Here is a 15,405-nt window from a genome sequence, read left to right as displayed (position 1 = left end):
GGATAAATGCGTTTTAACATATTTGAATTTACATCTTTTGTATTAGCAACGATGTTTATGTCAATCGAGTTAAGATTCAATCAGTTTTAATATTTAAAATTTTGAAAGGTGTTGGAAAGTGAAGTATCTCATTGTTAAGTTAGCATGTTCCATTTCGGGAACATGGCATTTTTCCTTGTGAAAAGGATCTACGCTGCCCCATTATCATTTTACAACATCACCAAAAAAAGCTACTTTTGATTAGAAGAAGAAAAAGACTAAATATGCATGTAACCTTACAACGTTTATTATTATTATTTTATCATTGGTGTGTTTAAATTTGAGCCTAGGGTAATTTTACTATTATGAATTTAAAATTTTATAAATTTAAGGAGTTTAAATGAAAATTTTTTAATTTTTAGGAAAGGAAAGTGGGGCCACCACCTCGTGGCTTCGTCACTTCTCTTTACTTTTATTCTATTAAAATTCTTCTATTAAATGATATTTTTTTTCATTTCAAAATGTAATACCAACAAATATAGTCGAGTTAATTTTAATAAATAAATATAAATTTTGAAATATAAAAAGTGAAGAAAATTTAAAGGGTTTCTTCAATTAACCTTCTGAGTCACCAAACTGTATAGATGAACTTAAGGTGGCCTTTAAATACCATCATCAAACACCAAGTCCCAAATTTGGGTGGAAACTTACAACATATTAGCATTAGAGGATTCTCTTTATATGTTGTTCAAAAGAGCAGTCAATGAGAATTCTTCCCCGCCCCCCCCCCCTTTTTTTTTTAATAAACTGAAGCTGTAAAGTGTCTTCTCCAACTTTTTGGATTTCCCCTTTACATTCTTTTAATTTCTTTTATTTTCACTGTGCCTTGACTCCTAAGTCAACAGCACCAACCTTAGGTTTTTTCTTAACAAACCACATTTGTAAATAATTTTTATATAATATTATAAACGAAGATAAAAGTAACACGGTTTAAATTGTACAAACGAGTATCGATATTATACATACAATATGTATTTATTATTCAAATATCAGGTGAAGATAAAATTATGGTTATATCAATCATATGTGGTTTAATTATATAAATATTATTATAACCCCACAGTTTTTGGTAGAATATGAAAACCAAATTGTTGTGTGGTACATAATTTCACTCTCTTATTTGCAACAAAGGAATATTAAATTAGTTTTACAAAACTTAGATCTTAAGCATATGACAAAATTAACATTTTGTTTTTGCTTAGACACTTTGGGACACGTATGAGTAAAATAGATTTTAACCAACTAACTGAATTAAGGAACGAATCTTAACGTTCTTTTTGTTTTTGTTTTCCCTTTTTCCTGCTTTAATTTGGTTTATTATTATAAAACCCAAATATTCAGCTTTCCCATGAATGATGAATTTATGTCATTTGTCATGTTTATAGTTCATATTGTATAGATTTTAAGATATTTTAATTGAATTTTTTTTATGAAAGTGTGAACATAGTGTATTCACACCATACATGACTGGTTTTCTCCTTTTTACAAGGGCTATAAAATCACGAATAAGCAGCAGAACCATTTCCCTTTCTCTCTCTCACTCTAATTTGCATGTCCCAATACCTTGACCTCCCAAAACCCAATCATCTTTTACTTCTTTCTTGATTCTTCCAAGAAAGATTATAATTTCAAGAGAACCCCATTAAAGGATGTCAGGCAGGCAGTTTTATAATCATCTTTTGGCACTGTTGTTGCTTGCCATAATGACACTGGTTCCAAATGGAAACGGTATTGGGGTGAACTGGGGAACCATGTCAACCCACCAACTGCCACCAGGTAAGGTGGTGAAAATGCTGAGAGATAATGGGGTTCATAAGTTGAAGCTTTTCGAGTACAATGAGGAGATTATGACGGCTCTAACTGGGACGGATATCGAGGTGATGGTGGGGATTCCTAATAGCATGTTGAAACTGATGAGCGTGGATCCAGCGGCTGCTGCTTCTTGGGTTTATAATAACGTTACTGGTTATTGCTATGATGGCGGAGTCAATATCAAGTAATGATGTTTCTTGCCAGCATTTCTTCATGCATGCACTGTTCAACTCTTTTTTTCATTCATTTTTGGCCCATTCTTAATATTCAATCAACTTCTTGATTTAGGTTTCTTTTCTTTGCTAGTGATGATATTAGTTTTTTGTTGGCCTGATTTCCCTATTTCTTGGAAATTATTCTTCCTCCTGGTTTATAAATGGTTGTTTTTGGCAGGCAACTTTTATGGTCATTTTTAGCCTTTTATTCTCTATTATGACTATGAGACTAAGATATATGTTACTCGAGTTTGGATGTGAGCGCCGGATTCGGATATGTATATACAGTTATAATTAAGTTTCTTTTTAAACTCTTTTTATATATTTGAAAGTCATTTATATGTATTGTGTTGAACATAAATATTGAACACAAATATTTAAAAAAAAATGAATAATCAATTCCTAAGCTTAGGGGATTTTAGGGAATGTTGGGACGGAATTTACTACTAAAAGAGGTGGTTGAACCATTTGGAAGGCTAAACCAAGATTCTGGGAATATGGAGTCCACTTTTTCCTTAAAGTGGATTTTCATGTTAGTGGTCCATCTCTTTAACTGTCATTCAATATTGGCAATTTGTGTGAGGTCCCCTCAAGCATTTGACAGCAACACACTCCACTTCTAAAAGTTTATACACATTTGCATAACCCCATGCATCCAGTCAAAAGGCAACCTCTACCCATGCAAATGAGCTGGAGGTGACTCATTTCACTTGGATGGCTGAGTTTATTTACATACATGGTTAAAAAGGAAAAGGGGGGTTGGAGGGTACATCTACTAGTATTTGTCTAGGATTTATAACAGTTTAGCTTAGTAAAACCTTTCATATAATCATTTCTGAGCATTAGAACAAGCTGCATGCATTTTGGATGTCCTATTAGTTATAGTACTGTCATTACATGTGAACTAAACCAAAACAAGTTTGGGTTTTGTGACATGAATTTACTTTGAATTGGTTTGGCAGGTATGTTGCAGTGGGGAATGAACCTTTCCTTCAAACATACAATGGCACCTATCTACAATACACATTACCAGCTCTCAAAAACATTCAGAGAGCCCTTGATGAATCCGGGGTTAAATGCCGGTACAAAACTACAGTCCCTTTCAATGCTGACATCTATGACTCCCCGGAATCCAATCCGGTTCCATCTGCTGGTGACTTTCGGCCCGAGGTCAAGGACCTTACAATTGAAATAGTCCAGTTTCTATATTTACATGATGCACCTTTCACTGTCAATATCTATCCTTACCTCAGCCTTTATGGGAATGATTATTTCCCTATAGAGTTTGCATTTTTTGATGGATTAAGCAAGCCTCTTAGAGATGGTAATAATGTTTACAAAAATGCATTTGATGCAAATCTTGACACTCTCATTTATGCTTTGAGTAAAGCTGGATTCCCTGACATGGAGGTCATAGTCGGAGAAGTCGGCTGGCCGACTGACGGTGACAAAAACGCCAACACCCGAAATGCAAAGAGGTTTAACCAAGGACTAATCAAGCATGCTTTGAGTGGAAATGGAACCCCAGCTCGGAAAGGAAACATTGAAGTTTATCTATTCAGCCTCATTGATGAAAATGCTAAAAGCATTGAACCTGGTGGGTTTGAGAGACATTGGGGAATTTTCGAGTTCGATGGAAAGCCGAAATATCAGCTCGACTTAACCGGTTTAGAACTCGAAAAAGGACTGGCTCCGGTGGAAGACGTGAAATACCAAACCAAAAGATGGTGTGTTCTGGATGCTACAGCAACTGATTTGGATGAGTTGCCTGAAAGTGTTAGCTATGCTTGCAGTTTATCAGATTGTACTGCTTTGGGCTATGGTTCCTCATGCAATCAACTAACTGCTAAAGGCAATGCTTCATATGCTTTCAACATGTACTACCAAGTGAACAACCAGCACGTTTGGGACTGTGATTTCTCTGGTTTGGCCATTGTCACCGACGATAATCCATCGGAGGAGGGTTGCCAGTTCCCTGTCATGATAGCTTTTGCTCATTCTTCATTGCTACTTCATAACAATGGTGGTCTTTTGGATGTTTTACTGAGAATTATTGGAGGATTTATTGTACTAATTTCATTTCTGATATAAAAGAATTTCCTTGAAAAAACAACACATCTAAAATTATTATGTTAAACAATCAATGTTACTTAAAAAATTATAGGCAGAGGATATCCCCCAGAAAATCTTAAAATTTTGTTCCATTATGATTCTCAATTACCCGAAAAAAAAATCATAATGAGGTTGTGGGAACATTGGTCATGCAATTAAATTAACCCATAATTCTCCTCCAAATTCATGGTGGGTTTTCTCCAACTAACAGTCTTTCTTAGATTCTCTACTCGAATGTTTCCTTTACAAGTGGCATTATATATGTATATATAATATATATGTATTGCAAAATGGAAAGGGGTTGTCTTCATTGACTTCATCATGAAACCTATGGACATTTGGTTTCAAATAAATATAGGGCCAGTATGCCACAATCTTGGATCCATTTCTGTAGAACATGAAGATATGACCATCAATTGTCTCACACAAATAGTGCTTGAAAATATCCTGATATAATGTAAGCATTCTTCAAGTCAATTGCATTACCTCTCCCATCTATGGCTTCTTGTGTTGAAGAACTTCATTTCTCTCACATACACATCCCTGTAACCATTGATCAAATGATTCCAGTCTTGCCGGCCGGTCCCATTCCTGCGGTCCATGGAAGCAGGTTGTACTTGTCAAACCTTGATAATATGATCGGAGCTCGAGTTTTCACACCAACTGTGTATTTTTACAAATCAAATTATATGAGTTCCAATAGAAAACCAGTCACAAAAACTCTGTGTGATGCACTATCCAGAGTTTTGGTTCCCTACTATCCTTTATCCGGTCGGCTCAGAGAGGCCTCGAATGGGAAACTCGAAGTGTTTTTGGGTCAAGAACAGGGTGCACTTATGGTGGAGGCACACTCTGATATGGGTTTAGCAGAACTAGGGGACCTTGCAGTGCCAAACCCTACATGGGCGCCATTAAACTACAGGTTCCCCAATGAAGAGCCATATAAAGTACTTGACATGCCCTTAATTATAGCTCAGGTAACCCTTTTTGCCTGCGGTGGCTTTAGCCTTGGTCTGAGACTTTGTCATTGCATATGTGATGGCATTGGTGCTATGCAGTTTCTTGCTGCATGGGCTGCTACTGCAAAAACAGGTACATTGGTGACAAACCCTGAGCCTTGTTGGGACAGGGAATTTTTCCAGCCCCGAAATCCACCGACGATAAAATACCGACATCCCGAATTCATGAGAATCGAAGAAGGTTCGAGCTTAACAATGAGCCTATGGAAATCCAAGCCTGTTCAAAAGTGTTACAAGGTTAGCCAACAGTTCCAAGCTCAACTAAAATCTCTAGCTCAACCTAATGACATGCTAGGGTGCTCCACCTTTGATGCAATGGCAGCTCATGTTTGGAGATCATGGGTGAAAGCACTGGATGTAAAACCAGTCGACTATGAACTTAGGCTTACATTCTCAGTCAATGCTCGTCCCAAACTGAAAAACCCACCATTGAAACAAGGTTTTTATGGCAATGTAGTTTGTGTGGCATGTGGAACAAGCCCTGTCAACAACCTTATCAAAGGGAGTCTCTCGGAGACGTCACGGTTGGTTCGTGAAGCCAGGCTCAGTATATCGGAGGAGTACGTAAGATCTACGGTTGACTATATGGAAATAGACAGGCCAAACAGGCTTGAATTTGGAGGGAAATTGAGTATAACACAATGGACTAGATTTTCATTGTATGAATCAGCTGATTTTGGATGGGGAAGACCAAGTTATGCTGGTCCCATAGACCTGACACCAACACCACAGGTTTGCGTATTCTTGCCGGACGGAAGCGCTGAATGTAGTGGAGCAACGGTAGTTTGTATCTGCTTGCCCGGCTCTGCCACCCATAAATTTACTGAGTTTTTTTTATGTTTGAAGGATTTGATTCCAAATGATGAAAGTGAATGAAAACTTCTCTAATAATATGTTTATGCCATAGTTTTCAATGTATTAGCTCTGCTTAATCACTACCATTAATAAATTCATCATGAAATTATACTACAGGCCCATATTAAACCACTTTGTACCATATTCAACCATTTTGTAAAATGTATATTTTTTAATATTAATGTCTAAAACTATTCATATACTCTCCAACTCTTAAATAGGAGCATGATACGTTTCAAAGACGCTCAATTTATATCCTCAAACTAAGACTCAATATTCGATAAAATAATATTTTTTTAAATCATTGGTTATAATAAATTAAATAAAATAAAAAATGAAATATTAGGTTTTTACATTTCTTTCCCTAAAAGAAAGAGTTATAGTCATACTATAGGCCATTTTTAACTTTACCATTTGATTTATGTTTGTCATTTTATTTCGAGAATATATATATGAACAAAATTGACATGTGGTTGAGTTTTATTTAATAATTAATAAAATTAAAACACAAAATTATTATTTAAGGAAAGAAAGATATGGAAAATATAAAATACCAAAAATATTTATACAATAATTATTTTAATTAATTTAACATTATTTATATTAAATTAAAATTTTAATAGAGTTTGATGTCACAATTAACAAAATATCAATTTAATTAAAAACATAAATAAAACAAAGTTATAAGAAGAAGAAGTAATACATGAACAAATTTAAATAATAATTTAATTTAAAAATATAAACCAAAAATATTCACACTCTGTTATAAAATTATAGAAATTAAAATAAGAATGTTTTTTTTTTTAAACACTAATCTCATTACATGTTCTTTATCATATCTGCTCTTTATGATACAAAGTCCAGAACTACTCATAGTCCCTCCCTAACCCTTAAATAAGAGAATAATGCGCTTTAGCGCACTCGAACATGTCATCCTACACTGACAACAATGCCGATATCAATCGAATTAGTAATCAATCGGCAAAAAAAAAATTTGTTATTGTATTTGAATCAAGATATTGTCTACTTTGTTTAATTTAAGATGTATTCAGATATTGAGCCTTTCAATTATAGTCTCTCCGTCCTTTATACCTCTTATCTTTTTCTATAAACATTTTCATATCATGTGACTCATTAAGTTACCAATAACTGCAAAACAACTCTCCTACGGGCAATTTATGCCATAAAATTCAAATTGTTATGAAATTAAGATAACCTCAACAAAAAGTCTCATCAATCGGTCTAACAATGCTTTACGATCCTTCTATCAAATATCATTGATAATCACATGAGATTGGTGCAATGTCACCTATATGATAAGACATGTTGGATCTAATAATCATGGTTAATTAACCATTTCTCTCAATCTGAAATGCTCTGGTTAAAGTATTGATGAAATTAACCATAGCGAATGAGATATGTTTATAGTATCAGTTTGAGTGATAGATCCTCTCTCTAGATTACCTATCCATCTTCAAATGGTTCATGTTATGAATCAAAGTATTGATCAAATTAATCATGGAAAATGAGATATGTTTATAGTATCACTTTGAGTGATAGATCTTCTCTCTAGATTACTTATCCATCTTTAAATGATTCATGTTATGCCCCAAAGTATTGATCAAATTAACCATGGCGAATGAGATATGTTTATAGTATCACTTTGAGTAATAGATCCTCTCTAGATTGCTTATCCATCTTCAAATGATTCATGTTATGCCCAAACATCTTACTTTAAATATATGTCATTGAGGATTTGTTTTGCTATGAATCAAAGCGTAACATTCCTCATATAAGATGACTTGTAAGTCTAAAAGTTAATTTACAAATCAGTCACATCAGAACATATTTCTTAGGCACTTAATGACTCTCATAGAGGGTCATTTTTTATTAACTTATTTCACTAAATAAAAACCAATTGTTATCCTCAAGTATCCTCTATATTCCAACCTATGGAACTAATTGCATGCATCCAATGCATGAAAGCTTAAAATGTAATACCCTTTATCCAAGTAAACTCAAGCAATGAGTGTTACATTTAACACTAAACATTCACTTACAAATTCAAATACTTTTAAATTGGACTTTAAAGAATGATTCAAGGGCCTTATTATGCTTTTAGGAACATAATTTGACTAATATTAAAAATTAATTTCATGTAAATTTTGCTTCGAGTCTTATATCACCTAATTAAAAATTTAGCCTTACAGGTCCGTATGTCTCGAGACCATGGCCTTCATGTCTTGAGACATTGCCATGGAACTATAGAAATTTGACTCTAAAGTTGCCCTATCTTGAGACAATAAGGTGTAGGTATTGAGGCAATAGGGTTTTTTTCTCGAGACAAAGTCCAATATGTCTCAATACATGACATTGTTACTGTCGATTTTAGGTTCGAAATTTTGATGTATTGAGACACATTTCACATGTCTTGAGACCTGAGACAGGGGATCTAAAATTTCTATTTTCAAACACTTCTAAACCAAACCAAATTTGCTCATAATCAATCCAAACATTAACCAAGGGTAATATATAATACAAGTATAACTAAACATCCCCTTTCTTATGCTATTGCTCACCTATGTGTATGCCATTAACCTAAACCAAAGTTTTGAAGATTCCATACTTCAAAATTACAAAAAATATTTAAAATTGCAAAATTTTAAAATTTGTAAAAATAGAAAAAAATTATAAAATTACAATAAACATTATAAAAATACTAAAATTTACAAAAAAATAAAAATATATATTAGAAATTTTAATATTTTTAAAATTTTATAAATCAAATTTACTAGAGCTTGAATAGGAGATCATTGTTTGTTGGAAGGATATCAATATCACCTATGACAGTTGTTTTATAATTTAACCAATCATAATTTATAATTGGTAGATCTTTTAGGTGATAAATTTAGATTGTTATAAAATAAATAGACAAAAAGTAAAGAACAAAGAAAATGAGAGAACAAGATAGAGCGTCTTTTATTGATCAATTGTAATATTTACAAAGTTTCTCCAAAGTATCTATTTATAGACATAAGAAGTATAAATGTAGAGATCTACTTCTAATGACTATAAGAATTTAAAGTACATCAAAATTTATCTTGATTTTGATGGACATCCACTTAATAACGTATCTGTACAAGCCCATTTTGCCCGGGGCCCAACTAACCCAATTACAACCAAAAACCCAATAGCTTAGATCAAAACCCGAAGCCCAACAGGCCCAATACCCAAACCTAGACCAACAGACCCATTCTCAGAAAAAAAAAAAGAAACATAAAACGGCGCACCTAGGGTCTTCTGCTATTGTCCCATCACCCCACTTGCCATCGCCTCTGACTAGCGCAGCACCTACTCCTCTGCCACCGCCTGCTACTGACGTTACCTGCAAAGCAAAAGAAACAAGCAACCAAGAACAGAAACAAACCACAAACAGGGGAAAGAGGGATTTATTCTTTTTTTTTCCTCTTCTCTCTTCGTCTTTCGACTATAAAGCCGATTATTGTAAAAACGAGAGGGGTTCCCCTTTCTTCTCTTTTTTCGGAGAGAAATAAAAAAAGAAAGAACATATTCAAAAAAGGGTTCTGAAGTTTTTTTTTTTAAAGTGATGGCTGAAATGGGTAAAAAAATTTTGTTGGCTTAAATACCCTAAATGAAACGACGTCGTTTTGATTTTAAGGGTCAAGTGCCAAAACGGCGTCGTTTTGGGCTTGACCCGAGATACGACCCAGATGCCCTCAGATTCACGTGTTTCCATGCTAATGGGATATTTGCTTGGCAAGTCCTTCCGCTTCTTTCGTGGTTTTCGATTCTGTCCTTTTTTTACTTTTCTATTTTACCACATAATTTTAATTCTTTTTCAATTTAGTCCTTCGTATGCTGACCTCCCCCAGTGAATGGCGCGTGTGCGGATTTGGATTTTATTGCCTATTTGGACCTTGTTAGTTGTCACGCATATCATTTTGGTCATTTTTCTCTTATCTTTTACTAATTTGCCCTAAGACTTTGTCTAGTTTCATTTTAGTCCTCTGTTTGTTATTTTAATTATTCTATTACTAAATTAATTGTTAATACTGTTATTATTATATAATATCACTAATATTGTATTATTATTATTATTATTATTATTATTATTATTATTATTATTATTATTATTATGTATATCTTTTAATTCCAAATTTCATTATATATATATATACATACATATGTTTCTTTTACATATTTTATGACTTCAAAAATATACATATATACACGCATACTTTTTATAATATATATATATATATATATATATGTACATATTTTAACTTTTGTAAATATATACATATACACCTACTTTTTTTTATATATTTTTATTATTTTCATATTTCATAATTTTATATACCTACATATTTTACTTCATGTACATACTTATATATTCTTTATATTTTAAAATATATTATATATATATATATTTTATATATATATATTTTATAATTCACATATACATACATATTTTTAATTTATATCTATATACATATATATCTCTTTACATTTTTATTGTTATTTACATGTTCATTATTATTTTGAAAGAATGTCTTAATTCTATTCGCTTATTTATTTGCAATTATATGATTGATTTGTCTCTTACATTTATTTATTTCATTTTGGATGATTGTTCATATTATTCATACTTACATCATCGTATTCATTATTGTTTTGTTACGAGTGTTAACATCATTTTTTTTCTACTATTTCGTGTTAGATTAATTTTATTCAATGCATAAATTATGATTTTTGAATAAGCAAAATCTCATGTTTAGATTCGAGAAGATCGTACCCTAACTTACTGGGTTTCGATTTTCACGATAAATCTAAATACACGAATCTTTTCAAACTCATGTTTTAAACGACCCCGGGAATTAAGAAGAAATCGTGTCCTAACTTACTGGGCATGATCCATTTTTTTCCCAAGTTTTAAACGATCTCGGGAATTAAGAAAAGATCGTGTCCTAACTTATTGGACATGACCCCTTTTCTAAACCCGAGATAATTAAATATATTTTTAAATAAGTAAATTTTTGGCATTCATTCGTGCATCGGGAGTTCAAGACATTGTGTCCTAACTTACTGGATATAATTTTTGGCATTCATTCGTGCATCGGGAGTTCAAGACATTGTGTCCTAACTTACTGGATATAATTTTCTTTTTCGATTAACGTGAAATATGTCATTTTCTCGAAAATTTTTAATATTTCAATAAAGGATCGTATTTTAAATCCCTTTAAAGTTTTAAATCTTCGACATTAAGCCATTAATTAATCAATTAGGTACCAATTTTGAGTGTTACGAGGGTGCTAATCCTTCCTCGTGGGTAACCGACTCCCGAACCTGTTTTTCTGAATTTCGTAGACCAAAATCGTTGTTTTAATAAAACTAAATCGTTTATTAAAAACAACCACTTTTCGAGGTGATTCGATCACACCTCATCAAAATGGATTGGTGGCGACTCTTATTTTCGTTTTCATTTTTAAAATCCAAGTCGACCCCGTTTTAACAAAAAAAATAGTGTCAACAGTATTCATAATATGAATAATTTTTTTCAAATTATTTAAATAATGAAAAATAATGTTATTTCAAATAAATAATCATTTAAATAATAAATAAAATTATTTTTCATTATTTAAATAATTTGAAAAAAAAAATCCAAAATTTATCACCTAAAAATATTAAAATTTCTAATATATTTTTTAAAAAGTTTTTAGTAATTTTTTATATTTTATATACTTTTAGTAATTTTATAATTTTTTCTCTATTTTTAATAATTTTGTAAATTTAAAAAATATATTTTAAAGATTTTTAATGATGATGACATCATCATGTAACGTGTCGAATATTCAACGTCCATAAAAATAATCGATAATACAATTACTGATGAAAGTAAAACTTTAGAATTGAGAAACGGTGGAGCAGTGAGTTGTGTGCACATGGAAATAAATTGGGCAGGAGTGCAAGAAGCCCCTATTGGGTAGAAAAAGAATGGTTTAATTAACTTAAAAACCTTTTAAAAAGTAATGCTCAAAAGAATGAATGAAAGAAGAGAAAGGAGGGGACACTTGGTGGTTGATTGGTTTGTTGGTAGCTCAAACTCAGTATAGTAAATTTTTTTTATTTTGGTTTATTAGACCTTTTTAGTTTAGTTTAGGGTTTTGAAGGGCTGAATGAAAGTTTAACTTTTTATACTCTATATCTTTATAATTTTTAAATGATTAAATTAATTTTTTATAATTTTAGTAAGGGTCAAAGTGCAATTTTACTTTATTAATTTAATTTTTTTTTAAATTTAAAGGCTTAAATAGTAATTTTACATTTTAGGGGAGGCGAGGCCCCTGCCAGCCTCCCTAGATTCGCCTCTGGTTTAGTCTTTTGGACATTAAAAGCTAACAATTGTACATGATGATGACATCGCCTTAAAAAATCTTTAAAAATGAAAAAAATTATAAAATTACAAAAAGTATATAAAATATAAAAATTTTACTAAATTTTTAAAAACATATTAGAAATTTTAATATTTTTAAAATTTTAGGTGATAAATTTTGGATAAGTTTTTCTTTTAAATTATTTAAATCATGAAAAATGGTATTTATTATTTAAATGATTATTATTTGAAATAATATTATTTTCATTATGTAAATAATTTGAAAAAATTATCCAAATTTATCACCTAAAAGATCTACCAATTATAAAACAACAATCGTAGGTGATACCGATATCCTTCCAACAAATAATGATCTTTTGTTCAAGCTCTAGTAAATTTGATTTATAAAATTTAAAAATATTAAACTTTCTAATATATATTGTAAAATTTTTAGTATTTTTTTAATGTTTATTGTAATTTTATAATTTTTTTTCCTATTTTAATAATTTTTTTTCCAATTTTTAAGGGTTTTTATGATGACATCATTGTATGACATGTGGCAGCATATGATTAGCTGGCTAATTCTTTTAGCGTCCAAAGGATTGAATTGAGAATGTCTGATAACATTAGGGACTAAATTGAGAATGTTTGATAACGTTATGGACTAAAGTGGGCAAACAAATTTAAGGACCAAAGTTTGAAAAGTGGTATACTTCAGGGACTAAAGTGTGAATTAAACCTATTTTTTTAAACAATGAATGGGACTATATAGGGAGAGGAGGAAGGAGGGCACCAAACGCTGATCATTGGGTTAAGCATCAGTGAGAGTTTGAGTGTTTGATTCTCTAATCTTTTGTAGCTATTTGGTTTCTAAATTGGTGTGCTCGATTTGAGAACAAGTAGGAATTTGTAAACCCCAGTTTTAAAAGTTGAAAGTTTTGGTTGAGATGTTTGAGAATTAAATTGATAAAATTTACAAATATGATTGATTAAATTTATTGAATTATTAAGAATTAGGATCAAATTGATAAAATATATATGTATTGATGACTAAATGTGTTATTATATTAGTTAGAAAAATGTCATATCATTATTTCCGTCATCAATTTAATGACGAGTAACCAAAACAGGAACAAATACAAACGTTAGTGTCTAAATTGAATATTTTAAAAGTTGAGTGGCCAAAACAGGAACACAGGTACAGTTGGGTGACCATTTGTATAAATTTTCTTAAATTTTTTTATTAGAATGAACTTGAACAACTTAGTGTCTAGGTTCAAACCTCGACAACCATCTATTAGTTCATTTCAAACTTCAATTTTTAAATTATAAAAATTAATCTTTAATTTTTATAAATTTTTAAAAAGTTATTAAAATTTATACGAATATTAAATAAAATTTAAAATGTTAAAAATATAAATTAATAGAAATAATTTAAAAGTTAAGTGCATAACGAATTATATAGTTATCTAAATTCATTCAACACAAATTTTCTAAATTATATAAAGTCTAAAAATGTTTTCATTTAAAAGTATTAGATGTGTATCAATATTTTAATTATATCGGTATCTTTTAGGCTATATAAAAATAAAAATATTTTAGAAAATAAATATATAAATAAAATTTTATTAATTGTATGTATAAAGTTTTTTAAAAGTGTGAATATATGCAATTATTTGAACCTTTTAAGCCTACACATGTAATAAAATAATTGATACATTTTTTAATTGGATATATTCACATTTTTAAAAAAATTATATGTACAATTAATAAAATCTAAAATAATTTTATCTATTTATTTTCTAAAATAATTTTTTTGTTGAGTCAAAATTGTATTTAAGGGTTGATACTAGCATGCTACAAATAATGCTTAAAAGCAATGCCAATTGCTTCACGTACTAGTAATGAAAAGTGCAGAAAAATAAAGAACACTAAGATGTTACACACTGCAGTTTCTCTACGTCTCTAGGCTCACAGAGAATATTTACTATCTTAGCACATCGTACAACTAGGGGTGAGCATTCGATCGAATCGAATCGAATCGAAAATTTTCGAGTTAATCGAGTTTTTAAATCTCATTTTATCATCCTAACTTTATTTGAAGTTTTCTCGAATCGAGTCGAGTGAGATGAAATTCGAATCGAATCGAATCGGATATATTTGTTCGAGTAAAATTTTAAAAAATAATTTTGGATCTTTGTAACTATTGTTACCCATCGTAATAAAATTTGTCCACCTTGATCAAATTTTTTATTAACTTTCATCACCTCATAATTTATTTATTAATTTTTTATATACTGATTAGCTTCTTTGCTTGGTTAGTTGTTTCAATTATCTTGATTTTTGTCACTATGTATTTTGGAATTAAAAATATATTAAATGTAAAAATATGATTTTTAATAAAAGTTATTTTAAAATAAAATGTGAAATTGATACCAATATAAAATTTTAACACGAATATTTTATGACATAATTAATAATTCAATTTTAATATAAATATTCAATACGACTAAACAATTCAATAATATAAATAATGTAAAATGTGAAATTTAATTTAATAATATAAATAGTAGATATAAATAAAATTATTACTATTTATGTTTAGTGATTTTTGGATAATTTTGATTTTTTATTTGAGAGTAAAGGGTGAGAAGTAAAAGTTGAGGGGGAAAATAAAAAGTTTTGGGGAATAAAAGTTTGAGGGAAAGTAAATATGGGGAGTAAAATTTTGGAGGGAAAATATTAAAAAAAATTTGTAGGGGGGAGGGTTTGGGGTAGATGGGAGGTGGGATGAGAAGAGAATAAAAGTTTTAGGGAATAAAAATTTTGGGAGAAAATAAAAGGTTTTGAGGGTTTTTTGGAGTAAAATTTTGAGAAAAAGTAAATGGGAGAGTAAAATTTTGGTGGGAAATGGATTTTGGGTAGATTGGGGGGTTGGGAGGGGAGAGGAGTAAAAGTT

The 15,405-nt window shown here is 30.6% G+C and overlaps 2 protein-coding genes across 2 annotated transcripts; both read left to right on the top strand.

Annotated features, from left to right (window-relative positions):
• Positions 1 to 1,580: 1,580 nt before the first annotated feature.
• LOC105774152 (glucan endo-1,3-beta-glucosidase 8) lies at positions 1,581 to 4,157 on the top strand. The gene is made up of 2 exons (XM_012596532.2): positions 1,581 to 2,035; positions 3,029 to 4,157. Exons 1-2 carry the CDS (start codon positions 1,689 to 1,691, stop codon positions 4,155 to 4,157), a joined length of 1,476 nt encoding a protein of 491 aa, XP_012451986.1. The 5' UTR covers positions 1,581 to 1,688.
• Positions 4,158 to 4,675: 518 nt separating this feature from the next.
• On the top strand, positions 4,676 to 6,073 carry LOC105771736 (omega-hydroxypalmitate O-feruloyl transferase). The gene has a single exon (XM_012593138.2). It carries the CDS (start codon positions 4,676 to 4,678, stop codon positions 6,071 to 6,073), a length of 1,398 nt encoding a protein of 465 aa, XP_012448592.1.
• The last annotated feature ends 9,332 nt before the right edge of the window (positions 6,074 to 15,405 follow it).

This window comes from Gossypium raimondii, chromosome 6, assembly GCF_025698545.1.
Source record: "Gossypium raimondii isolate GPD5lz chromosome 6, ASM2569854v1, whole genome shotgun sequence".
Taxonomy (NCBI): Eukaryota; Viridiplantae; Streptophyta; class Magnoliopsida; order Malvales; family Malvaceae; genus Gossypium; species Gossypium raimondii.
Note: the sequence above shows the minus strand (reverse complement) of the source record. Positions and strands in the feature narration are given on the sequence as shown.

What these genes read in the sequence shown, in the direction of transcription:
- LOC105774152 (XM_012596532.2), top strand. Translation starts at nt 1,689, where the DNA reads ATGTCAGGCAGGCAGTTTTATAATCATCTTTTGGCACTGTTGTTGCTT. An exon ending in GATGGCGGAGTCAATATCAA is followed by an intron (nt 2,036 to 3,028) that starts GTAATGATGTTT and finishes TTGGTTTGGCAG; the next exon opens with GTATGTTGCAGTGGGGAATG.
- LOC105771736 (XM_012593138.2), top strand. Translation starts at nt 4,676, where the DNA reads ATGGCTTCTTGTGTTGAAGAACTTCATTTCTCTCACATACACATCCCT.